The sequence below is a fragment of the Triturus cristatus genome, chromosome 7 (assembly GCF_964204655.1).
Source record: "Triturus cristatus chromosome 7, aTriCri1.1, whole genome shotgun sequence".
Taxonomy (NCBI): Eukaryota; Metazoa; Chordata; class Amphibia; order Caudata; family Salamandridae; genus Triturus; species Triturus cristatus.
Window position 1 is genome coordinate 647296575 of NC_140590.1, and position 27376 is coordinate 647323950.

The following is a 27376-nucleotide window of genomic DNA, read 5'->3' on the forward strand; positions in this document are numbered from 1 at the left end:
CTCCCACTGTCCTTAAGAAAGAGTGAGAGCTTAATGGCCTTCAGAAAGAAGCTCAAAACATGGCTGTTCGGCCAATAAGTCTTTTCTTCCCTGCTGGAGCTCTACGGTTATGGGTCTGATAGCGCCGGGACACTCTGCCTGAGTAGCTGAGCGCTTAACAAAACCCCAGATAACATAAAATAACATAACACTCGGAGGCAGTTGATATGGAGCAAGCAGGCTAGCAATATTGTTCAGAAGTTGGCCTCCTAGTACTCTGTGTACAACACAGATTGTTTTAGATAATGTAATTTCTCTCACTCTGAGCCAGGGGTAATATGATCATAGCGGTTTAGTCCAAATACAAGGTATCATTTTCGACTCTGATGTTGGCTTGGGATGAGTGGGACAGACCTATAGAGAGGCCATTGCACTAATCTGGGCAGGGCGATTAGGTGATTTTCTGTAAGCAGCGTAACAACAACAATACCTCTCAGCTGGTACTGGTGGAAAAACTGATTTCAAACAGCATTTATCTGTGGGGAGAATGAGAGATCACCATCAAATATCACACCTAGGTTGCAGGCTTGATACTCCGGGACAAGGGGAAACCGAGACCATCAGGCCAATGAGGGGGAAATCGGATGGGCTTACAGGGCCCAGCCCATTTCCCCATTGGCTTTGTTAACTGTCCTGTGCTGTGACAAACTTTTCCATTAGGACTACGCAAGAAACCTTTCATGCACAGAGAAACTTTGAACATATGAAAACACTTTTTATGTGTTGATCCATGAGAAGTTGGTTATTTGGGGTGGAGGGCAGACTAAAACTCACTAACCACATTTTTGGGAATGTATGTAAATTAGGCCCATTGTCTCTTTTAAAATATATTTCTGTCAGAACATAGAATTTATCAAATGAGTTACTGTTTTGCGCTGTATGTGAATTTCAGTCCCTCTACCACCCCCTCAAGTTGGCGTTCACTGCTCACTATCGCTGCTGTGGGAGAGCCGCAAGGGAGCGACAGGGTTATGGGCTCGGAATGTAGTAGAATTGGGGACACCGATGGTAAACACCAGTATCCGTCACAGATACTGTTTCAAGATCCAGTGACAACACACCCAAATCTCCCTCTGCCTTTCTTTTCTTATCTGCAAACATTGGGAGAACTTTGAAACAGGCTCAAATGAGTTGGTGGGTGCTCTAAACATTTCGACAGGACCCCAGCAAGATGTGCAATTTACTGGGTTGGGCAGAAATCACGACCCTTCCACAAGGGTTAAGTTTTAGCTATGAATCTATGAGACTTGATATATAACCCAAGCTTTACCACTTTACTAAAATATGCTAGTAGTAAATAGTACATTACAAATCTGGGCTGTACATCCAATACAGTGGGATGTATGATGGAACCACGCAAACCATTACAACGCAGGGCTTTACAACGCGGTCTTTACAACGACTCATCTTTACCACTGCATTCCTTTACCATGCAAGTCTTCAGAATGCACAACCACTTTTCCTTAGGAGAAAGCTCTGGACTTTGTAGAGGCATAAATTACTATTCTAACGCCAGGCTGTGCAACAGAAGGGAAAGTGTTGGACTTCGAATTCTAATGTCGCTTGCCCGATGACAAATAGTTGTAAAGACTTGCGTGGTAAAGGAATGCTGTGGTAAAGTCAGTTCGTTGTACAGACCACATTGTAAAGGTAGTGCGTGGTTTACACTTTAAGGTAAATGATGTTCCTCATACAGGGGCATTTCTTAGGATGGATAGTCCCAGGGCTTTGACAACAAAACCACTGCCAACTATGCAAACACATTGTGTGCTGATAAACACACCCTTCTTCTATATATTGCTCTCACATTTTTTTTATGAAGATTGGAAGTACTAGAAATCAGACTAAAATGCTGCTAGGATGGGTTGATATGAAAACTGGGTTGGTACCCAAAACACACAGAGTCAATGCCCTGTTTCATAACCACAAAGTCACTAAAATGTGGCATAATGAGAACTTATGAGTCTTGAAACGAACAGTGCTAATTTACAATCTTGGTTCTTTTAGATCACTAAATTGTTTGTTCTTAGACAAATGATATTTTATCTATATGGGAACTTGGAGACAGGTTTACCACAGGAGACTACTACTGACATATTTGCAGGGTTGGTCCAAGTGTAAATGTCATTAATCTATGATTATACTTCATCATATTTTCATGGCTAAATGGGGACTAGATAGACTGCCACTGTCCCTCATTAATGAAAAATCATATTCCACTATTACTTTCAATTAATATCGTTGCTCTTATTTACTGCAATAATAAAGATTTGTTGAAACATTAAAGTCACAATGCATCCAGGAGTGTTGGAAAATAGAATTCAAAGACTCTTGTAATCATGATTTTGCACATAATAAATTGGCCCAATTCATTAATGTGATTCATCTCTAGACCACCAGATCTGCCTCTGCTAGTCCAGTGAAATAATCTGGAGAGGAGCTAAGGGAAAGTGGCCTGGGCAGCTCCTGGAGAGATTCAGAGCACTGGCGGAAGAGACCGGAGACGCAGAGGGGAGAATAAGGCTTGGACCTGACTATAGTCTCCGCTCCCGTGGTGAAGGACAACTCACTATATTCAGAGACCTCTCCCAGGATGGCAGAGACCTATGTACCTTCAGTGGACGCGTTGTTCTTGTTGCTTCATTGAAGACACAGATCCTTATCCTTATATGGCGAATTCGGGTAGGGAAAACAAGTGACAGCTGCCCTACCCTAAATACAGCGGAGCAAGAAACACTGGTCAAGAGGAATGTCAGTTGTCGCTGCGCTGTTATTTACATCAGGAGTTATTACTCTGTGGTTTTTAAAGTACCTTTACTTCTGCAGTATTACTTTAAAAGCATTAATATTCATTTATAATGTATATATAACAATGTATATTTATGTATGTATACTGCTTATATTGATATCTAGCTATAATTTACATATAGAGACATACGGCTCTAATTATTTCAATGGGTTTAATTAGATGACATTTAAATTTGTTTTCAGAATTACAGTTGCATTTATTTAATTTGAATATTAAAATTTACCTGTTTTAAATAATTTATATTACATTTAAAAGACAAATATCTATACCTTATAATACCTTTACTACCCTTATACAGTACCCATCCCTCAATTCTAAAGAGCAAGTTATTTACATTTTGTAACACTCTTTCTGGTAGAGACTCTATCTAACCACGGATTCCTAACCTTAGAATATTCTCCAGGCACGAGATTGGATTTGGAATATCTTGAGTAGTACCTCGGCACGGCAGTAGGTTGCGTCGAGTGGCTCCGCATTGGCACAGAACGCTGAGCCATGTACAAACCAATGCATGACCAGTGGGCAGATTCTAGTGGGATCTTAAGGATGAATAGCCCAGTTCACAGAGCAGGGAGCACGAAGCAGTGACGTAACACATGCCCCCGCAGCCCCAGCGGTGCGGAGAAGCCCCCAAGCTCCAGGGAGCCCCCTCAGCACAGTACTATGGTTGGAGAGCTCCTGATTGAGTCCGGAGGGGGCCCCTCCACGTACCTTGCAAAGTGGCCCCCTCTAGTTTCATTACGCCAGTGGCAGGAAGGACAGGAGGATCGTGAGAAATATGCAGTTAGATAGAGTCTCCACCAAGAAAAGCATTACAGAAGTAACTTGTTCTTCTGATATTGACTTCTAACTGTAGATTCCTCACCTACGTGTTGATACCCAAGCAATACCTCCCAGGAGGTAGGTCTGCGAACAGGCTCAAACCAAAAAGTCCTGGAGGACTGAATGGGCAAGAAGCCTATCTTGATGGACCTGACTGTCCAAGCAGTAGTACTTCATGAACGTGTGGAGTGACGCTCACGTAGTGTCTTGGCAGATATCCAGGACAGGTACACCACATGCCAACACAGTAGTAGCGGCCTTAGCCCTGGTGGAATGGGCCCGCAAACCCTCAAGAGACAACTTTTAAGCTAGTGCATAGCAGATTTTAATGCATGGTACAATCCATCAAGAGATGGTCCGCTTTTGCACAGCCTTACCCATTTTCACTCCAGTGAACTAGCTAAACAGCTGACCAATCACCTGATGGTCTTTGGTATGCAGAGCAAAAGAACTCTCTTCAGGTCCAGGCGATGGAGTCTCTCCTCTTCCTTAGATGGGTGAGGTGGGATGAAAAAGGTAGGCAGATTGATACTCTGGCCAGTATGAAAGGGGATGACAACCTTTGGCGGGAGGAGTCATGTGTCTGAAGGACCAGTTTGTCAGAAAAAAAACTACTATAAAGTTGGTGGACTAACAGCATGAAGCTCACTGACCCTCATGGCTGATGTAATGGCCACTAAAAAGACCGTTTTGAGAATCAAGAGCCGCCAAGGACAGCTGTGTAGTGGCTCAAAGGGAGAACACATCAGAAACGCGAGGGGCAAATTGAGGTCCCATTGGGGCATCACAAAGAGAGTAGGAGGAAACAAGTGCTGTAAACCTTTCAGGAACCGCGTCACGACAACTAACCCTTAGCAGTTCCCAGGGTAAAGCCTTGCCATGCTAGAGATCAGGGCCGGCTCTAGGGCGGTGTGATCGGTGCCACTGCACTGGGCACTGACTAACAAAGTGCATATAATGGAAATAGGTCAGTGGGTTACTGCTTCTGCAAGAGGGATCCTTTTGTTTCTTGTTGCTTATAAGTCAAAATCCTAATATAGAACATTGAGCTATTAACTGCCATCAAAGAGCTACATGCAAACTGCAAGGTATATGTTAGCGCTACATGTTTTTTTGCCCAGTCTTTCATTATCCTAATCTTGCCCACAGGGTTCATTTGGGTAGAAAACAATTCTTATTATTAAAGAGAACCCCTAACATTGATATTATGTTTTAAATTCTGAATTTGTGCTTTTCAAGAATAAGGACTCTTATACTATATTGCCTACCAGTATCGATGACATGTCACTCCTACACTACACCTTGTATTCCTGTCTGATGTAACATTTTCTATACACTGATTTACACACATATGATTGTCTCTGTGCAATGTGTGTGTGATGTAAAGTGCTCTGACACTTTACACTGGTATGAGTGGTGCTATGAAACTAAATGAATCTGAGAGACAATGGTTATGGAGACTTGAGGGGCACTGTTAAAGGGTGCTAGTGAGGGAATCCATGGCAGAGGTAGTCATTGGGGGGGCACCAACAAACATTTTTGCACATAGTGACACCAGTGTTAAAGACGGCCCTGCTAGAGATAAAACAAACAGCAACCCCTCCCACAGTAGTGCAGAAAGGGAGGTCCACCTGATATGAGGAGCACCCGGCAACAAATGTATCCCAATGGCAGACATATACAGTTTTAGAGGAGAGATGCCTGGCTGCCAAGAGGACATCACAGATCTTGGGAGGCATAGCGAAACTGCTCAACTGTCGCCGCTCAATCTCCATGCAAGAAGGTTGAACATGCAAAGGTTCTGGTGCAGGACCCTTCTCTTCTGCTGCAACAGGAAACCCTCCTGAAGTGACAGCCTGATCAACGGGGCAAAGAGATCAAGCCAAGGTTCTCCCCATTCTTGGGCGAGACTTCCTATCACCTCCGGGTGCAATCACCATCCTGATTTGCAAGGCATCCATGGCTGAGTTAGTCGGCCCTGGCATTCAAGCAGCCTGCCAGGTACTGTACCACCAGGAAATTATACTGATGCTCCAGCTAAGTCCAAAGGAGAAGAGCCTCCTAACACAAGGCCCACAACCCCACCCCACCATGTCTTTTGCAATACCACATGGTGGTGGTATTTTCCATGAACACCTGAACCCGCATCCCTTAGATGGATGGAAGGAAAGCTTTCAATTCCAGACAGATTGCTCCCAGCTCCAAAAGACTGATATTAAGTTGGATTTCTACCAGAGACTACAGTCCCTTAAACTCCATCTCTCCCAGATGGCCTCCAGAAGTGATGCATCGGTCACCACTGTCAGCTGTGGGTGGGAGAGAGAGAGGGGTCTGCGTTGACCCAATTGCAGTTTATCAGCCACCACTGCAGATCGTTTGCAGTCTCCTTTGAAATATGGACCAGGTTCCCCTGGTGCTGCACCCACTTGGACTTCAGATCCCCCTGCAGAACCCACAAATGCCATCAGGTATGCTTTACCAGCAAGATGCAGGAGACTATCAGACCCCACAGCCTCAGAGCCAGTCTCACCAAAATCTAGGATTGAGGCTGAAAAATCAGGATCGTAGCCCATATATCTTGCACTCAGCTCTAGCAGATAGTCGTGGAACTGCACTGTATCCAGATGGCTCAAATGAAAGGGAGCATCTGAGAAACAGTCAGGTGCGATTTCGGCATGTTGATAGTGAACCCCAGCAAGCACAAAAGATTCACCTTAGTCTTGACGTGGGTGATGACTGCGTGGGGCAAGCCTGCCTTCACAAGTCAATTGTCTAGGTAGGGGAAGACTGGAACCCCGACCGCCGAAGATAAGCTGCAATGACTGCCAGCACTTTTGTGCACACCAGAGGGTGCTGGTGGGGCCAAACAGGAGCGCAGTGAACTAAAAATGCTTGTTGCCCACCGTGAATTGCAGGAAATGCTTGAGGGCTCGTGGGACGAGGATGTTAAAATAAGCATCCTGCAAATCCACCACTTTTATCCAGTCTCCAGGGCAGACTAGACCTGAGCCAGGGTGAGCATTTATAATTTCTCTTTTAGTAGAACGGTGTTGAGAGGGTGCATATACAGGATAATGCAAAGTCCTCCACTGTTTTTCAGCACCACAAATCAGTGGGAATAGCAACTATGACCAACCTCTGGCATAGGCACCCTCTTGATCGCTCCTTTGGCCAAAAGAGCCTGCACTTCCTAAAAAAGCAAGGAGACATAGTCATCCTTCAGCTATTCTTGGGATGGTGGCAAAGGCAGAGGGGTTTCCTCAATCAGGAGGGCATACCCCTTGTGCACAATCTGAAGCGCACACATGTCAGAAGTAATTGCAGATTATTGGGGAAGGTGGTGACTCATTCTGTCACTAACAGGATGGTTGCTTTGAATGGAAGGTATGCTAAAGGGGCTTAGAGACTGGAGCTGCAGGAGGGGTGGGGGTTGGACAGTTTGCTGGGTCTGGCTCCTGAATCCTCTGTGGGATTTGAAGCTCCACCCATGAAAGAATTGGGTAGGCTACTGTACTAGCATGTACAGCTGGTATAGTGGACTCCCATAGGTGCCCCAACCACGTCTCTGCTAGGGGCAAAAGGAAAGCTGCTGAGATTGGGCAGACAGAGAAAGCCTGAAATATGTGGGGGTGACCTGGCTCTCTCGAAGGTGCTTGAGTGCTGTGTCAGCTTTGTCACCAAATAGGCAGGAGCCGTCGAAGGGCATTTTGATCAGGGATGCCTGGATGTCCTGTGATAACCTGGTGAACAACAACCAGACATGATGATGCAGCACCACCATAGAAACCATGGCTCTACCTAGGGAACCCGTTGTATCCAGCCTGCACCTGCTGGCTTACTTCGACCATCCACAAGTGCTTGGTTGAGGATGACACGGCCCTCCTCGGGAAGCATGGGAAGAAGCTGTGTATCTGAGTGCCACAATGCATGGTACAAAGAGGCGTGGGGTGATCACCGACTGCAAGGCTAGACTGGTGAAAGAAAAATGTGCTTTCCAAAGGGGCCCATCCTCTTGGTTTTTCTGTCTGGTGAAGTGGAAGGGAAAGCATTTAAGTTGGCCTTAGATGTTGAGGCTGTCAGGGGAAGCGTGCCGGGAGAGTAAAATAGGTCTCCTGGGTTGGGATGATAGTGTCAGGTAATTATACAGTGCACAGGACCCATGTGCAAGGCTTGGCCCAGATCCCCAGGAGAACTTTATTGAAGAGGAGCAAGGGCTCAGCTGAACCCACTCCTGGGTGAAGCACCTCAGTCAGGGCATTGGTCTTGACCTCAACCGGCAGCAGCTGTAAGTCAAAGACTCCACTGCCCTTCGCATCACAGTGGAAAAGGTTGTGCCCCCTCTGAAACAATAGCTGGAGGGGAAAGCATGCCAGAGTCTGAGGAAGTGTTCAAACCACTAGTGTCACCCAGCTCCTTGTACTAGTTTTAAACTGGATCTGGGTTCTCCTCCATGGTACCATACCCTTCCTACCCATCTCCCCCTTCAGCGAGTAAGGAAGTACCTAGTGGTGGGGGGGCGGAGTTTGCATGACTCCAAAATGGCCGCAAGTTAGTGCAGCTCTCCCGTTTGCACCAACAATCTGACAAAATCCGGGATTTAATTCTGTTGATAGCCCCACTAGAGGGTGTCGCTGACTTGCTGTTGGTGGGTGCTATCGCACCCAGCGCAATTCTGATCGGTGAGGCCAGACGTAAGAAAGCAAAGATGACGCACTTTGCCTCCATGGCAGCGTGAGGCCTTCCAGTGGCCCAAGCCGTCATTAAGTGCCACGTTTATACAGCGTAGTCAAGTGAACGGCCTCTAAGCGCAGAAGGACAAATCCTGTGGGCAGCGTGTGCTGTGGTGCTGGCGGGGAACCGGTGAATATGTGAGAGGGACCAGGCTGCCGTGGTGAGCATACGTGAGAGGGTGCGGTGTACCCGGGAGGTGAATTCCCCTGAAGGTAGCTACCGAGGCTCAGATTGAACGCATCCCCCCACCAAAGGGGATTCAAACACACCCAAGAAGCGCGATCCCTGTGAGGCGCATTCTGCATTAAGCTTGTGTCGGAGGGGAGTCGCGGGCCAGAGCTGAAGATAGTTTGCGGGGGCTCTGCTGCACACACCACATTGGATCCCAGATATTGATAGACACATAGGTGATAGCTCGCCGGGACCCGGCGGTCGCGCAGGCACAGTACAGGCCCATGGCCCGGAGGAAAGAAATAGCTACCAAAGGGGCATAAAATTCTGGTGGATGGCAAACCCCTGATAAACCCGCTGGGAAGCTGGTGTATAATTTGCAAAACCCACTGATTGACCGTAAAGTATCAGTAAGAGACTCAAGAGATTCTCAACACTGTGGTGCAGAGTGGCCAAAGCCTGCTACTGTTCGAGTACTGGGGCACGACTGCACCTCTGATCAGTATTGAATTAGACCACCAGGACTTCTTAAACAGTGCCCTCATCCCGAATACGGCTCCACATCATGGGCAAAACGGACAAGCTACAACCCAAATTGCAGTTTGATCTGCGCAAAACTCCCAGATCAAAAGAGCACACATCAGCTGAACAGGATGCCATGTCGGACGATCCAGAAGCAGGGGCAGACATAGACATGAAGCTTGCGTTCCGTGCCATCCAGCATAGCTTTTTGAAAATAGACAGTAAAATTGAAGCACTGTCATTCCGTATGGACTGAATGTCTAAACGACTGGATAAGCACGGAGATAGGCTTGATACAGCGGAGCAGCGCGTATCCGATCTGGAAGATGTCGTAAGTGCAGACGCAGAGACCGACAAACAAAGGGATAAGATCCTAAGAGCGCTGCAATCAAAGGCTGAAGATCCCGAAGCAAGATCAAGGAGAAACAACGTCCGCATTTTGGGTGTGGTCGAATCCTCCAATATTGGCAATATGGAGCTGTACGTGAAGCAGTTACTTGTCACACTACTAGGTCGGAGCACATGTTCGGAGATATTTATCATAGAACGGGCACATCGCTCACTTGCGCCCAGGCTGATTCCAGGGGCACCCCCTCAGCCAATAATTGCCCGAATCCTGAACTATAAGGATCGAGATGCCGCCCTACGAAACGCATGTGAACTGGGAACCCTTTAACACGAAGGATCAGAAATATCTCTTTTCCCTGTTTTACATTGCAAGTGCAAGATACGCGCCGGCTCTTCATTCCAGTGAAAAAGAAACTCTGTGACTTGAACCTGGAGTACAGCATGCTCTACCCAGCCAAACTACGACTCAAAATGGATGGTAAAGTACACTATTTCATGGACCCTAAAGCTGTTCTTCATATAATCAAAGACAGAGAACAGCACCTGAAGTGACGGAGTTTGTGGACAGCCTCACAGACACACACAGAGAGTTCTCCAGGCAGCTGGGAGGAGCAAGAACAGGATGAGTGAATATATACACTAAGCTACGAGGCCCTTCTCCTGAAAGGACATGTGACTCTATGGGTGACTAACATAGCACACTGTATTGGGGTGGTAATATTTGTCATGTTATGGCAGGACTCGAAAGCATAGATTGGAGTTGACCCGATAGACAATTCGGTTTCCCCATAGCATGATTGCCTGATACCTGACTGGGAATTCAAACTGGGTCATGTTACACCTTATAGTGACATATACTTCAGTCATTTGCCAATAAGAGAGTAGTCGGGTGGCAAGGGGAGGTAGTATAGATGGTAACATCTGCCCCCAAGTGTATCACACTATCACCATTATCTTTTCTGGGGTTTTTGTTTTTGGTAAGAGAATTGGGAAGGGGGAACGCATATATCCACCACAGTTGTGGGTCTTCGTGGCGTGGGAGGGAATGTTTGTTTCATTAGAGTGGTTAAGTGTTTTGATGAAGGTTTATCAAACTGTTTTTGCACAGTGTGTATAGCAGGCATAGTGCTCCGTCCATTACAGTTCTCATACACATCGCATGGTTACTGAGGGAATGACGCCACAGGTTCTCCAACTCATGACATGGAATGTACGTGGTCTTAACGATAATAGGAAGATTAGAAGAATAGGCGCCTACTTAAAGTGACACTCCGTTACCGTCGCAGTATTACAGGAGACTCACCTCGCCCCTGAACGTAGCAAGGAGGTGCAGCGTAAATTGCAGGGAACACGTTACTCACCAGATTTTACCTCTCATGCCTGCGGGGTCCTGTTGTGAGTTGACAAAAAAGTGGAGGTGGAGATAACAGGGACCCGCAGGGCAGGTTTGCAGCGGCCCTCTGTAAGAAGGGAGACTTAAAATACGGATTGGTGGGGGTATATGGCCCTAATTACGACGATCCACAATTCTACAATTTGGTAGCAGATAAATTGGTACAATGGAGAGGTGTCCCACAGGTCTTGGGAGGGGACTTCAACTGTATTTTGGATCCTACTTTAGACAGGTCCCGGGGCTCACCCAGACACCTAGTGGCTGCCGCAGTAGCCTTACATGACATAAAGCACAGAGAGAGCCTCATCGATGTCTGGAGGTATACATTTCCCGCTGCACAGGGTTACACACATTACTCTTTTGTTTTTGACACTCACACCCACATAGATTTCTGGCTGATATTCGGAGGTGAGGGTAATCACCTGCGCACATCTCCCGTGCACATATTCAGACCATTCCCCGGTTTAATTATATAACTCACCACGTATACCAGCGTTTACATGTCGGTTCCCCCCTTACTCATTGTTAGACACTGTATTCAAAGAGGGGTTAACCACGACAATAGAAGACTTCTTCTCCAATAATGTAGGCCCAGTACAATCCTTTGAAACAGTCTGGAAAACATTTAAAGTGTATATTAGAGGGGTGGTGATCTCCACACATGCAGGAGTGCTGCGCTCCATCCGAAGTAGATTAGACCGTGTAGAAAGGGAAATGGGACACGTTGAACAGGAACTGATCGGGACTGAAGATGCCCAAGCTACGCACATTTTAAGACAAAACTGGTGGAATACCAGGATACCGCTAACGACTAAATAAAACACATGGGAAAATATGCTACGGCACGCAGTTATGGGGAGCAGGATCGACCAGGTGCCACATTGGCAGGGTTATTGAGGCCCACAAGGGAATTGGAGAAAATGGTAGGCATGACAGGCAAGAATGGGAGGCCTCTGAGCACCACTGAGGAGATTACAGCACATTTCCACACCTATTATCAGAAATTGCATATATCCCAAATCCCAATGCCCTAGAGGACCATCTATCGTACATCAAAATGCCTAGGCTAGTTAATGAACACAGGGAACATTTAATGGGACTACTGACTACCGATGAGATACGCGATGCACTGGGGGGGATGGCAGCAGGGAAGGCCCCGGGAGCGGATGGTCTTTCGGTGGCTTTCTACAAAGCTTTTCAAGATATACTGCCACCTTATCTCAAGCTGCTATATGAGGAAATGGCGGAGTCGGGCATTATGACGCCCTCTATGCGGGAAGCAGTCATTGTCACGTTACTAAAACCAGGAAAATCACCTAGTAATTGCTCCTCATATCGTCCCTTGTCTCTGCTTAACGTAGACGCAAAGATCTGCGCAAAAATGTTTGTGAATAGGTTGGCCCTACTATTGCCCGGTATTATTCGACCGGAACAAGTGGGGTTTGTCCCCAGTCGTAATTTATCCTAAAACTTAAGAACATTGTTCGGCGTGGTGCAGAGACTGAATCCTGAGGTCAAGGCAGCGGCAGTATTTCTCGATGCAGAGAAAGCTTTCGACTCTTTTGAGTGGGGCTTTATGTTCACGGTATTGCAGAAGAAAGGAGTCGAAGACATGTTTCTTCGATTAGTTTCAGTAATATACACATCGTACACCACCAGTGTGCGAATTGGAGACGTAGACTCACAATCATTCAATATTTCTCGGGGAAATCAACAGGGTTGCCCGCTCTCTCCGCTTCTATATGCGATAGTTGCAGAGGCATTGGCCTTCGCCATTCGAGAGTATCACACACATAGAGGGCTTGGATTCCCAGAGTACACACTTAATATATCTGCTTATGCGGATGACACCTTACTCTACATTCATGACCTAGAGGTTAAATTGTCCCCCATACTATGCAAGGTGGTTCAATCTGGTGGGCATTCTGGTCTATGAGTAAATTGGGATAAATCCATCATATTCCCACTCACTTCTGCCACCAAGGAACACATTAGGGAATTCCAGCTTCGCTGGACTATGGATGCAGTGCAGTATTAGGGAATCCAGTTTCATACCGATCCGTCGGTGATTCGGGAAAATTATGGCAGGGCCACACAGCGACTAACCAAAATTGTGGAGAAGTGGATCAAGCTCCCACTTTCACTAATGGGCTGAATCGCCATAATGAAAATGGTGATCCTACCAAGATTTTTATTCCTATTCCAAAATATACCAATCCTCTTACCCAAACACCTATTTAAAACCTGGCGCACATAGCTGATACGACTGTCGTGGACCCGCAAACAACCTTGAATACGGTGGGACTCTCTTACTCTACCCTATGGATTAGGCAGGTTGGGAGCCCCAGATCTAGAAATATATTACAGAGCCGCTAATAGCACATTTGCCCACTACTGCATACATGGCCCTCATGACACACACGTTTTATATTTAGAAAAGAATGCAGCGGACCCGTTTTCATTGCCACAGCTCCTCACATGGACGGCCTCCAGGCTGTTCCAGGTCTTTGATTCTTTGGCTGTCACAGTGCAGGCCTGGCAGATGTTACTACATATGCAGGCGGGAGCCTTCCTGTATTCCCCAGAGATGCAGCTCCAGTGGGGGTTGTGGTTCACAGTGGGTCGAGATATAGGGGCAAGAAAGGCACACTATAGGTATCAAAAAAATGGGGGATTTTTTTTAGAGATGGTGCACTAGTATCATGAGAAGCCTTACAACAGCCGGATCGGAGGCTGGCAGGCACAGCACTATTCCATTTCTTAAGAGCCAGGCACACATGGCGCGCACTGCTAGGCAATGATTTATTGGAACCACAGGCTATGACGGCATTCACAACACTCATTAAGGTAGAAGAGACCCTTAAGTTAATCACAACATTTTACACTAGCATATAAGAAACTCGTAGGACAGAAGTCCTCAAAGTCAGGCAGGCAGGCAGGCCTGGCAGCGAGATCTGGGCACTCCACTAACCGACAAAGAGTGGCAATATTGTTGTTCCCGTACCCGCTCAGTCTTTCTCAATGGAAGGCCTAGACTGCTCCACTTCAAGTTCTTGCACAGGGCGTATTGCATCCCTGAACACCAGTTTCGATGTGAGTTGTCAGAGTCTTCCCGCTGTCTAAGATGTGGGGCGGAGAGTGCGGGATTCTGGCACCTGGCCTGGGAATGTTTGGGGATTCAGACATTTTGGTGCAAAGTGTTCCAGGAGCTGAGAATCATTATCAGTGCTGAACTGGAGCCAGATCCCAGAATGGCGTTACTGGTGTGGAATCTCAGTGGGCAAGTCGGTGCGTCCAATACTGGCTATTGGACTTCTCCTGGCTAAGCGCCAGGTGGCATTGCGCTGGATGGGCGGCCCACTGCCATTGATTAAAGATTGGCATGCCGACATGCTGTATTGAAACACGTAAGCTGATATCTATAACGAGTTACTCCCACCCAGAAGCCGTCCTAGGAATTATTGGGGGCCATGCCAAATTTACCTCTTAAATAAAGCTGCGGATGCAAATGCAGATCCACAGACGGTGACCACTGGGACGTCATCACAGGAGAGGGGAGTATAGAAAAGTACTGTTACCATGGATTATGACACAACATTTTATACTGGGTTAAGAAATAGAAACTGGGCCTTATGTGAGGCACTGGCGAGTAGAGCTACAAGGTTAATCTGTGGTGGTTGGGACTATTCTTCATAGATGTTATTGTATGAAACTGAATTTCTGAAGTGCCTGATTTATGTTTTGGAGTATGTAATTCAATATGTACTTGGAGGTCCAATTTGTTATAATTGTGCGTGTAAACATATGTTTTATGTTGTATGATGAAACTGATAAAAACATTTTAAAAAGTATCTAGTGATGGGAAGTTCACGGGTTGGTAAGGCCTTGACGGCAGTGGCAATGGCATCACACCATGCCAATAAGGCGCAAGCTAGGAGTCAGGGAGGGGGATAGGTTCATTGTTGAGCAGCGCTGGGGATGTCACCTAATGGTAGGGAGCTGGGGTGGAAGAAGATGGCTGTAACCCAGCTTGGACAACTCACAGCTCCATGGGTCTCGAAGCCACACCAGAGGGAGGTGGTGGCTTGAGGATGGCATGTATAGCATTGCAAAATTCTTTTAGCTGGGTTGGATTCACTATGGGGAGGTCAGGGTGGTGCAGAGTGGGCCCTGATCCTGGCTCTGTAGGTGGAGTACGGGAGTGGGGCCTAGAATCATGAGGTTTGGATAGAGAAGCTGAAGAACATTTCAACTTCTTTTTCTTGTGTTTCTTGGACTTACCCGACTTGGAGGAAGGAGTCTTCAAGCGTGAAAATGACTGTCTGTGGGAACGGCTGGAGGAGCTCCATCATTCAATTTCCTTGGGACACATTGACCTGCACTTGGTGCAAGCATTGGAGTTGTGATCCAACCCCAAGCACCAGAGACAAACCAATTGGGGATAAGAAACAGACATCTGCCTGTGGCATTTCCACAAGGTTTAAACCATGTAGGGTTCTTCGGGGCATCTCCCTAGCACACTGAGAGTAATAGCTCGAAAGTAGTTGACAAAAAGGTAAAAAAAGATGGGCAAAAAATGACCAAGGTAGCTCTCCGAATCCACATCATTGGCAGTTTAAAAAAGGACCTGATGTCAGTGTGCCAGGGTGGAGATATGGGCACCATGACATCCCTTTTGATGCTGCCAGAGCAGAGCCATTCTACACCACCTACCAGAGCACAGTGATATTGCTGGATCCAGTGTGACGCCTGGAGAATATTCTAAGAATCTGGGGTTAGAAGTCTCTCCCAGAAATACTCTTTAGACTCCAATGGACTACCAGCCCCTGAGGCCTAAAATCTTCTTACTGCCCTTGAACTCTACCCATACAAGAGGTCTATAAAACCCCTACTACCCCTATACACTATCCATCATTGAACTAAAAAAATTCCTTGTTCACTACCCATCCATAAACTCTAAAATCTCCTTACTATCCTTATTCACTAGCCATACTAGATGCCTAAAAACCATTGTTACCCCTAAACACAACACATCCCTAACACGTACAAACTCCTTACAATACCCATACCCAGTGCTTAAATTGAGCCAGTGGTTTCCGGTGCTCAACACTGGCACTTAATTGGTTTCTGGTGCTCGGCACCAGCACTTAATTATCAACAGCACACTTATGACAGTCTGCCACACATGGCGCTGCTCATCTAATCTAGAGATGAGACGAACAACGGTTGTTTAAGAATACAGTTTACATAAAAATTTACTAGTACCAGCCTCCCCAGCTACTGTCGCACTTGCAGCCGAGAGAGATAATTAGTAGTTGTTTTGGTAGTGCCTTTGGCAGCGATGACATGGGCAATGGCTGCTAAAAGCTGCAGTGGCCTCATAGTCAAGGCCCTGGCACTAATTATTTAGCAAATTAGGGCCTGCCCATACCTGGACCATCAAAACTCTTACTATTACATCCATTACCCATCTCAGAACCCAAAAACACCATACTACCCCTAACACACTATCCACGCCTGACCCCCAAAAATCCCTACTAGACTGATACATTACACTTCCTTAAACACTAAAACTTCCAGACATTATTTAAGTTTATTTGTGTATATATGTATTTGCACACATAAAATACAGTTACCTGCATACTAAAGGACTGCAAAGTAAAAACCTTTCCAAATGGATGTAAGAGAAATCTCCTGATGTTCTTTACTGCGATGTAACTGAGCCACCCAAAGTACTTATCTGCCATGTAACAGCCCTCAAAGTAACAGTGACATACCAGTGAAGGATTTATGCTGACAGAGCAGGCTGAGGCTCCACTGGAGTAAACACAGGGCTTCTCTTAACTATAATCAGAGTGTATAGTCTTTAGACTGGTCACCTGGTGGTTAAATACCTCACTGCAGGGGCTCACAATTTTCTGTATTAGCATATCTAAAGGTAAGCATGTTGCTACAGGGACCTGTCCTACACCTTCTCCAGACCAATTTCTATGTAAATATACACTGACCCCTCGCATTCATTACAGTGGACCTGTTGTTCATGGTGCACGTGCTGGAACATCACTGCGGGTTGCTCAGGCTTCCCAGGAAGCCAGATTGTCTTACAGCCTGCACAGTTATTCCTGACCAGCTAAATAAGGGACCTTTGGCATCCTACACTAGTTTGGAGCGGGATGCGAGACACCTCAACTGCAAAACAATCTAAATGAAATTGGGATGGTAAATCATTTTTAAGAAGGTACTAAGCCTGCTTTTAAATATTTCAAGTCATGTCTTCGTTGTTTGAAAAATAGATTTTGTTTTCCATTCCATACATTCCTCAAATATAATGTTCACCCATTTTTTTCTTTGAAATACAGCTAGATCATGCCCCTATCCTGGGAATTTGGAAAACGGATTCATAGAACACACGTCACTGACCTATCAGAACTGGATTCAATTCTCATGCAACATGGGGTAAGACAAGCTTCAAAACACAAAATACATCAGTCACTGTTTGTAATGACTATTCTATCACACGCAAAAGTATGGTTAAAATGTTTGCTAACATGTTAAAGCACCTTATCCCCTTAACTCTGCTGAGGCTTTAACATCCCAGTGCTTGCCCTTTTTGTGCTATTTGGGGTGTTTTGCATTTACACCATCACAACTTTTTCCCCTCATAAGATATCCATGCCAAATGTGTGTCTTTTTACTCCAATATCCTGGAGATTCTGAAAGTACCCAGGATTTGGAGCTTCCCCTAGAGAGAACTGAGAAAATAGCCAAAACATAGCTACATTTTTGGGAAAATGTTGCTTTTTAAAAAAGGGCATCAACGAAAGGTTTGCTGTGATAGGATCACAATCTTCCCAATTTTCAGAAAGAAGCAGAGCTGTAACAAAAACCTCAAGCATTGGTAAAAAGCATACATCTTTCTCACATTTCGGTGAGTGAAAGTTCCAGAAGCTGTGGTGTTCCACAAATCTTCTACCACCTAGGGTAGCTGAGGATTTTGGGCCTGGGATCAACCACCACCCAGGGAAGCCTACAAAACCTATACATTTCTGAAAACTAGACACCAAGGGCTCCACAGGGGTGTGGCTTGTGTGGATCTCACAACGTTTTCTTAGCTAGACATCCGTACAAGCCTCAAACCTTGGCTACAAACATCCATTTTCCTTATATTGCTGTGAGGTAAATTTCTGAAATCTCCAAAGATCCACAAATTTCCTACCATCTAGTGTTCCCACACATCTCACACTCAGAATGGGTAGGCCTCGCAGCTGAGACAAAACAGGGTCCAAAATGCAATTTGAGACATCAGCCTTTCTTGCAAAAAAAATGACTTAACTTGGAAATGGGAGTAGCTGTGGTATTTGAGCCCTGTCGTCCACCACTCAGAGAAACGTACCAAACCCAAACTTTAAAAAAAAAATTGATTCCCAGGTATACTTTGTGTGGATCGATAATGTTGTTTTACCCACAATACCCTGAAAAACTTAAATGACTAAAACCATGCATTCCTCATGTATCTGTCAGGCAAAGTGTGGAAACCCACAGATTCTGTAAGTTTGTGAAACAGTAATGTGAAAAAAATGTGCGATTTTAGCCATTTAGGCAGTTTGAAGTTTGGAGAGAATTGTGGGTTAATGAGTGGGATCAATGCAAGTTAAACCACCAGGTACAAAATGAGAGGGATAGTTATTGTTCCTTCGGAGTCCATCCACTACACAAATGCAGACTTATACCGGTTGGTTTAAGCACCTCCAGAATTGCTAAGTTCAAAGAACAAATACTAATAACAGTATCAGTGTTTATAACCCATAACTACTGGTCAAGGCATCAACCACTTTATGTGCCATTCACATGCCTTTCACATGCCACATACAGTGCCAGCCATGACCCCAATATCCAACACAGAGTAGCATGCACATCAACATACCACCACCATTCAAGGGCCCATGACATCCATACACCACAGCACCAAACCACCAACCCCACCATCTCTCAACGAGTAGTTGACCAAATTCTACACACTTACCACCACACATATTCAGTGAGAAGTCAAGAGCAAGTCAACCCCATTAACTGTAACAATGAGAACTCCCTAAATCCACCCAGGTAAATGTTTTTCTTTTATAAAAAAAACTCTCATTGACTGGTAATTACAGTGGCATTCTTCATCACAGAGTTCTCCCCGATACAAACTGTATCAGGGCGTGCTTCTTACCTTGACCCTGTAATTACCAGTGGGTGAGAGCTCTTTTATAAAAGAAAAACTTTTTCTTGGGTGGATTTAGGGAGTTCTCATTGCTACAGTTAATGGGTTGACTTTCTCTCTTGATTTCTTACTGGCACTGTGAAGCTGAATCAACTCTCAAGTATAGCTTCTCTGCTCCCTCTTATTGAGTGAGTTTGGTGCACAATATTCTCAAGGAAGTCAACATCCAGAAAGAAATAGATGTAGTCAATAGGCAAACTAATTGTGCTATTGACTTTACATCCAGCGTGTGCTGTGAATGGGGGATTGCAAAGAGAGCACTCTGTCTGTATTTGGCGCCTTACGTGATTGCTCTCTGGATTGGCCTACCCTGCTACCATCTTGTACAGATTGTGCTTGAGAAGGGATATCATGATGACTGCCATGACGGTGTTCCCCAGAATCACTGGAAGATGAGTCAATGAATGGTGCTTCGCCAACTGTGAAATTGCTTTTAGATTCTGCTGCATTATTCTCTTCCTCTGATGCTGTCTCAGTGTCAAATCTTTCATCAGAGCTGTCCTTTATTGGCCTGGGCATCAATCATCCACCAAGCCTAAAACTTTCCTTCTGAAATACTACGTAGAAGGCAGAAGTATGCTTACAAATTAGTGAGTGTGTGTCAAGAAGTGGAAAAACAAAAAAGCAATACGGTCTCGATGCTGCGATCCAAATACTTTCTCCAAAGACACTAAAAGAAACATAAAACAATGAAGCATTACTTCAACTTGCCACAAACGTAATTACATAGCATACTTCTTGGAACCAAGGCTCAGCCCACTCCAGTCACTGTTAATTTACGATGGCACTCACATTCAGCAGAAACAATTTTAGACATGAGACAACTAAAACAAAGCCATATCAGAGTAGCCAAGAACAGAAACTAGGTGTGGGCACCACAATAAAAATGTCCCCTATCAGCAAACCAGATAGCTAAACAAACATTTGCAAATGAATAGGTCTGGCATTAGCTGCCAGCCTTTTGGCTTAGTTAATGCTTGTTTTGTCATGGCGTTTTCAAAACGACATTGTTTAGTTTAGTTTAGTTTAATACATTTATAGAGCGCTTGGTTACATCACAACGGTGTGTCCCCGCGCTATGACACAGGAGAGAGAAAGTTGCAAGAAGGAGAGGCGCTAGCTATGAATCTATGAGAGTTCAGTCTTGCTATACAGCCATGTTTTTAGTTGTTTGCGGAAATGTCTTTCGGAAGTCTCTGTTCTCAGGGTTATTGGCAGAGTATTCCAGGTCTTTGCAGCTAGATACCTGAAGGAGCGGGCTCCTAGTCTGGCTTTGTATATCCTAGGTATTTTAACCAAGGCCATACCCGAGGATCGCAGAGTCCGACCAGGTTTGTATTCCGTTAGGAGAGAATGAAGGTATTTAGGGCCGGACTTCATGAGGATGCGATGGCCGTAGCACAAAGCCTTAAAAATGACCCTCTTTCCCACTGGCAACCAGTGAAGTTTTTTCAGGGCATTCTCTGAGTTTGCTCTTCTGGGTAGGCCAAGTACTCGTCGAGCAGCGGCATTTTGTACCCTCTGTAGTTTAGCTAGTCCCCCCTTCGTGGTTCCAAGATATAGAACATTGCCATAGTCCAGTTGTGATGTTATTGTCGCATGGACAATGGTTTTTCTGGCACTAGAAGGCAGGAGATTGAGAATTTTTCTCAGGATTTTAATAGCTCCATAGCATTTGCCCGCAACCCTATGTTTCTGGTTGATGAAGCTCAACTCGGAGTCAAAGTAAATTCCTACATTTTTTACTTCAGTTTTAGGGTTGGGCAGTTGGCCTAAAGAAACTGGCCACCAGCCAGATGACCAAATGGTTGGCGATCTACCCACAACCATTACCTCCATTTTGTTCCCATTTAGTTTGAGGCAATGGTTGGACATCCAGTTCGCGACCTCTGATAGGCATTTGGAGAAACGAGTGGCTGCTTGCTCCTCCTTTTGTGACAGTAGGACAATTAGCTGTGTGTCATCAGAATATGAGACAATTGACACATTATGTTGTTCCACATGCTCAGCCAAGGGACTTACATATAGGTTAAAGAGGGTAGGACTCAGTATAGAGCCCTGCGGGACCCCCTGCTCAAGAGACATGCTCTTTGATAGGTAAGGTTTCTGAGCCACTCTAAAGCTACGTTCAGAGAGGAAAGACATCAACCAGCGCAAGGCCTTATTCCTGATGCCACATGCTTCCAGTCTTTGTAGAAGCAGCTGATGAGATACGGTGTCAGAAGCTGCACCGAGATCAAGAAGGATCAGTGCAACAGTATCCCCTTCATCGGCATGTTTCCTCAATGCTTCCGTGGCATAGAGTAATGCCGACTCAGTTGAGTGAGCGCTTCTGAAACTTGATTGTGAAGGGTGTGATAGATCGTATTTATTTATATGATCAGTTAATTGTTCATTAGTTATTTTCTCTGCAATATTTGCTACAAAAGACAGTAGAGAGATTGGGCGTAGGTTTTCAAGTACAGTATGTTTAATTCGGGGATTCTTTTTCAAAGGTTTAACAATAGCCTGTTTCCATTTTGCGGGGACCAGACCTTCTTGGAAGGAGCGAGAGATAATGTCTAAGATATGTGGCATAATAGGGTTGGCTCCTTCCATAATTATATCCGGTCTTGCAGCATCAAGGGGGGAACCGGATTTTATTCCTCTAGCTATATCAGTGAGTACAGCTAGTCTGTGTATAGTAAATTCGTCCAGCGTTCCTCCTGCGTAAGATTCCTTATCAGAGTCAATAGTGCTGGTACCTAATCTGGCCTCTATAGGGAAAGTGTCATAGATGTTCTTGACCTTAGTGGCAAAGAACTCTGCAATCTTATCACAATTCTCCCTGGAGGTAGGATAATCATCCAGCTCCTTATGTGTTTTTAGCGACTTCAATATGGTGAATAATTCTTTAGGGGCATTCTTGGCTCTATTAATTCTTTCTGTATAGTATGTACCTCTGATTTTCTTAATTTGTGAGTGATATTGTTTAAGCTCGTACTTGTACTCTTCTCTAGCCTTATTACAGTAGTTGTTCCTCCATGTTCGTTCAAGCTTTTTACATTTCTTTTTGGCTTCAGCCAATTCTCTATTAAACCATGGTGCGGTAGCACCCATCCTTTTCGGGATCCTTGTGCTCCATGGTGCTATTTCATTAAGTGTCTCAGAGATCCATGAATCCAGTTGGTCATTTGCACGATTTGTGTCATTGTTCAATCTGAGTTCCCTTTCTATTAATGCCTGAGAAAAGGAAGTGGAATTAAATTTGTTCCAGTTCCTTGTAGTTATTTTCTGATTGGGCTGTTTCGGTATTTTCCTGTGTGAGGGTATAGAGAAAGGAACTAGGTAGTGGTCTGACCACGGAACAGAACATGGAAGTCCAACCGTTAAATCTTCGCAATTAGTGAAGATTGGGTCTAATATGTGACCCTTTTGGTGCGTATGTGTTGTGACCTTTTGAGCCAGATTTAATGTCAGCAGGTCCTTGCATAGGAGATTTATTTCATCGTCCTGCTTATTATCAAAGTGAATATTTAAGTCACCAAGCACCATAAAGTTGTTGTGTCTGAGGGCTGGTTGCACTATTGTGTCTACCAAACTTGTTATAAATTTAGTAGCTGGGCTCGGCGGTCTATAGATTAGAGATCCGGCTAATGTGGTGCCCTCTATAGTTGATAGAGTAAATGAGAAAGCTTCACAATTATCTATATCAACTTGTTTGACCTCGCATGGCATAGTGATTTTATGGATTATGGCTATACCTCCTCCAGTTCGACCCAAACGGTCCTGCCTCATCATCCTGTATTCATCATTAATGGTATCCAGAACATCTGGGGTGGAGCTCTCATTAAGCCATGTTTCTGATAGGAATAGGGCATCTAACTTTTGTTCGTCGAGCAGGTCCTTGATTTCATATTTGTGTTTAGCTAGCGATCTGCAATTAAGCAGAGCCAAACGTAATGTAGAGTCATTGATGATCTGGGTCTCTGACCTGAAATTGGTTTGGCAGTGCCAGCACTTCAGTGTGTTATTATCTACACTTAGCCTGTGTTTACATGTAGAATTCAGTGGTTTTGATAATATGAGTAACTCCCTTCTGGTGTATATAATCCTATCCCTGGGAGTTTTGGGGGCAGGGGACCTGGCCCCTGGGCCCGGACCGGCGCGGACGGGCGCAGACGGGCGCAGACGGGCTTGCCTTTGGCGCGCCTGCGGTGCGCCCGCTGCGCGCGTCCGCTGCGTGGTCGCCTGCACATGAATTTAAATAGAGGAGTCAAGTTAAGTCCTCCCCTCCTCCCTCCCGGAAATGCGTCTGTCTGCCCGGCCGCGCCCTCCACACAATCGGCACAAGCCGTGATGGACCGGGGCGGGCCGAGCAGCAGCGCTAAGGCAGGTAAGAGGCAGTAAAAGAATTCAACAACGTATAAAAATTAAGACAGTTCCTTTAAAATGCGCTAACTCGTGGTAATAACCGAGTGTCTCTGCGCTGTTTTAAAACAGTCTAATTAAAACGTGTGATTTAAAAGCATGAAACGCATAAAAAGATTAAAAGCACATACTCTTGCATATACTCTTGCTCCTTGTGTCAGTGCGCAGTCGCCTGCACATGAATTTAAATAGAGGAGTCAAGTTAACTCCTCCACTCCTCCCTCCCGGAAATGCGTCTGTCTGCCCGGCCGTGCCCTCCACACAATCGGCACAAGCCGTGATGGACCGGGGCGGGCGGAGCAGCAGCGCTAAGGCAGGTAAGAGGCAGTAAAAGAATTCAACAACGTATAAAAATTAAGACAGTTCCTTTAAAACGCGCTAACTCGTGGTAATAACTGAGTGTATCCACGCTGTTTTAAAACAGTCTAATTAAAACATGTGATTTAAAAGCATGAAATGCATGAAAAGATTAAAAGCACATACTCTTGCATATACTCTTGCTCCTTGTGTCATTGTTGGGGGAGCTACCGGGCTCTTCCTAATGTCAGAAAAATTGTTTTTCCTTTAGTCTTAAGAAGCACAAACATCAAAAATTTCACCTGGGTCTGAAGAGTCCTACTTTGTATGCAGACGTACTCTTTGTGAAAAGGCATAATGGCATCACCCACAGTAAAGTTAACTGATGGCTGAACTGGACTGACCTACTGCCCCATGCAGTATGCTGTAGTGGATGGAAGAAACATGTGAATGAGACAACAACAGACAAATGGATGAAGAGGGCTGGCTGAAACCCCCTATAAATATGTGAAATATATATATAATTGTAGTGAAATTGAAAGGCAATGACAAATTCCAGACCTAACAAACAGCACACATTTGCAATGTGGTTAGGCTTTGAAATTGTAAAGACACGCTGCATAGGTGTTTTGCAAGGTATGGAAGACAGCATGCAATATGCTAAAATCCGAGAAATTAATAGTAAAAATCTGCCAATCCAACTATAAAATAGGCCCACAAACTCCCTTGTGGTCCGTTCATGGTAAAACAAACATGCTTGCTAAAAACAATTATGCCCCCTGGGGGTATGCCTTTATGCCAGATGACCCCCGCAAATTTTGCCCACCCTTTTGTTTTCCCCTAGGGGACCAATTGCGTCCTCCATTGGGGGGTGATCACACCTCTAAGGGGTAAACATTCATTTATATTACCTACTGGCGGTCGCCAGTAGGTAGTTATAGTTAGGACCACGTTTCCATAGGAAAACCTCAACATTCTATTTTGAATAACTTTGGCGCCGGTCGACGAATCCTCGCGAATTTCTCAAAATAGGTGGGGCGCTACGCTCCGCTCCTACCCTGAAAGTCTCGGGGGGATCCGTCAAGCGGGGGCTGAGATAAAAGGGGGGTCCCAAAACGCGTTTTTCCCATGCATTTTTCCATAGGACCTTTAGAACGAGCTACAGCCCGAACGGCTGAACAGAATTACTCAAAATTTGGCAGAGAGGTAGTCCCTAGGTCAAGGAAGTGCCTTTTGTAGGTTTGGTGTAAATCTGTTCAGTAGATTCTGAGAAAATAGCCTTTAAATCAATATATATATCTGAGCCCGCTTACGGTACGCTTACCGTACGCTTACGGTAAGCGTACGGTGGCGTGCGCGAGCGCGATTCTGATTGGCTCTTAGATCTTAGTAAACATTCGAATCGGCCGAAACCAGGAAGCGGCGGCCGCCATTTTGTGTATTTCACTCTGAAAAAAAAGAGTGAAAACAAGGAAAGGGGGCAATGAGGAGAGTTACAGACCCCCTAACATTTGTAAGGGGGTCAAAGAAGGACAGAAAAGTACAAAAAAAACATTTATTGATTTTAAAAAAAATCACGGGGTACGCGTACGGTAAGCTTACGGTAAGCGTACGGTAGAAAAAAAAAAAAAAAAAAATGAAAATCAGATTTAAGTGTTTAGATATTAGGGGGCTCTAAAAAGAGCCGTTGTGTTTATGAAATGATTTTTTAGTGGTACCTACAAGTAAGTACCGATGCAGAGTCTAAGGTTCAAGAGGAAGACTCTGTTCCCTTCATCATTGAAGTGCACACCATCTCCTCTATAAATGTCTTGCATGTCATAACGCAAGTAGTTGTGGTAAATGGCACCCATACCATAGTCACGGAGGAAAGCAGAAACAGATTTGTTGACGTGCTTTCTTGCTTTGTCATTGCACCGCGTGCCCACCGTGCGTGCACGGCACTAACTGCGTAAAGTGGGCGCGCGGTGCGCGAAGCGCACCGCGTGCTCACTGTGCGCGCACGGTGCGCGAAGCGCACCGTGCGCGCACGGAACGAACTGCGTTAAGTGGGCGCGCACGCCACGAATGGCGTAAAGTAACTTAGCATTTAAAAAACCGTACAAATTCACTGAAAAAACCATAGGTTTCACACACGTTATAGTTAGGAATTAGCATTTAAAAAACCTTGCAAATTCACTGAAAAAACCATAGGTTTCACACATGTTATAGTTAGCGGAAATTTTACTGATAAAAAACCAATGAAATTCCCCCGTTATAGTTAGTGCAGGCAACTATAACTCACGCGACCGCAATCTTCTGCTGATGACATATGTGTCTTTATGAAAAAAAAATATTTGTAATATATGTATAGCTAAAAATGTATGGAAGAAGACATGGGCAAATAAGTGTCTAAATACAGTATTAGCATCAGCAGAGGATTGCGGTCGCGTGAGTTATAGTTGCCTGCACTAACTATAACGGGGGAATTTCATTGGTTTTTTATCAGTAAAATTTCCGCTAACTATAACATGTGTGAAACCTATGGTTTTTTCAGTGAATAAATATATTAATAGGACTCAGCCTATATGCCTGAGGTGCTGATACCTCCAAAACACGACAATCTATTGAGTCTTGTGCATTTCTTCTGAAAGACTGCAGCATGTCTGTGATCCCAGAGCATTAATTTGTTTGAGGAAGGCATCGTGGGAAAGCAGAGACTCTCCCCCTATCCAGTAATTCATCTCTCAAATATGGAGATGCCGCCTAGGGGATGTAATCCCCACTGCACACCTGAGGCAGCAACTCACCTGCTCCTTCCTTGCCACTCCAATGAGGTTTATGACATCAGCGATTATGTCACATATGGGCAAGGTTGCTAGTTGAAGCAGAAAGGATTCCGCTGCACAGCCCTGCCGTTGGCAGAACGGAAGGAAGACCTCTGGTGTAAGTACTGAAGGTTCTTTTTCAATCTTCCCCCGTGTCAGCTATCTGCCGACAGCAGCATTTGGGAGCTACTGGTAGATGCCCGCACCTATGGGATTGAAGACAGCAATTTTGATTGTAAAGGTTTATAAGAGAGGTTTTTACTTTTGGGATTTTGTTTTGTCGTCCGTTGCAAATTATTCATAAGCACAGAATCCAAAGCACATTCACTTCTTGGCCTGATTGTGAATAAAAAGATGTTCGAGGCATATGAGCTGCAGATCACACACTGAGGATAAGATCGCCATCTGGTGTTGGGCTCGGATGATTGCAGGTTGTTGTTGTCTTCGGAAGAAGCCTTTGGTCACGAGGTTGGTGACTCCTCCCCTGGACAACAGTGCGCATGGGCATCCACTCCATCGGCAGATTGTTTTTTTCCGCCATTGGGTTCGGATGAACTTTTTTCCGCTCCAGCAGAAAACTTCCAGCAATCGATTTAACTCTTTAATCTTCATTCCATCGACGTCGACATCAACTCGGACCGGTTCCGGAAGCGGCTGATGGACAGGACACCCTTCAAAAAATGCCCCCAGTGTGGAGCGAAGTTCCCCCACAGTGACCACCACGAGGTTTGCAACCTCTGCCTGTCGCCGGAACACAACGAGTC

The 27376-nt window shown here is 45.2% G+C and overlaps 1 protein-coding gene across 1 annotated transcript in view; it reads left to right on the forward strand.

Annotated features, from left to right (window-relative positions):
* APOH (apolipoprotein H) overlaps positions 1–27376 on the forward strand; it is a 266107-nt gene that overhangs the window by 73711 nt on the left and 165020 nt on the right. The window contains exon 3 of the mRNA XM_085617274.1: positions 17195–17291. Coding sequence (XP_085473400.1) covers positions 17195–17291 — 97 coding nt within the window. The remainder of the gene's footprint in view (positions 1–17194; positions 17292–27376) is intronic.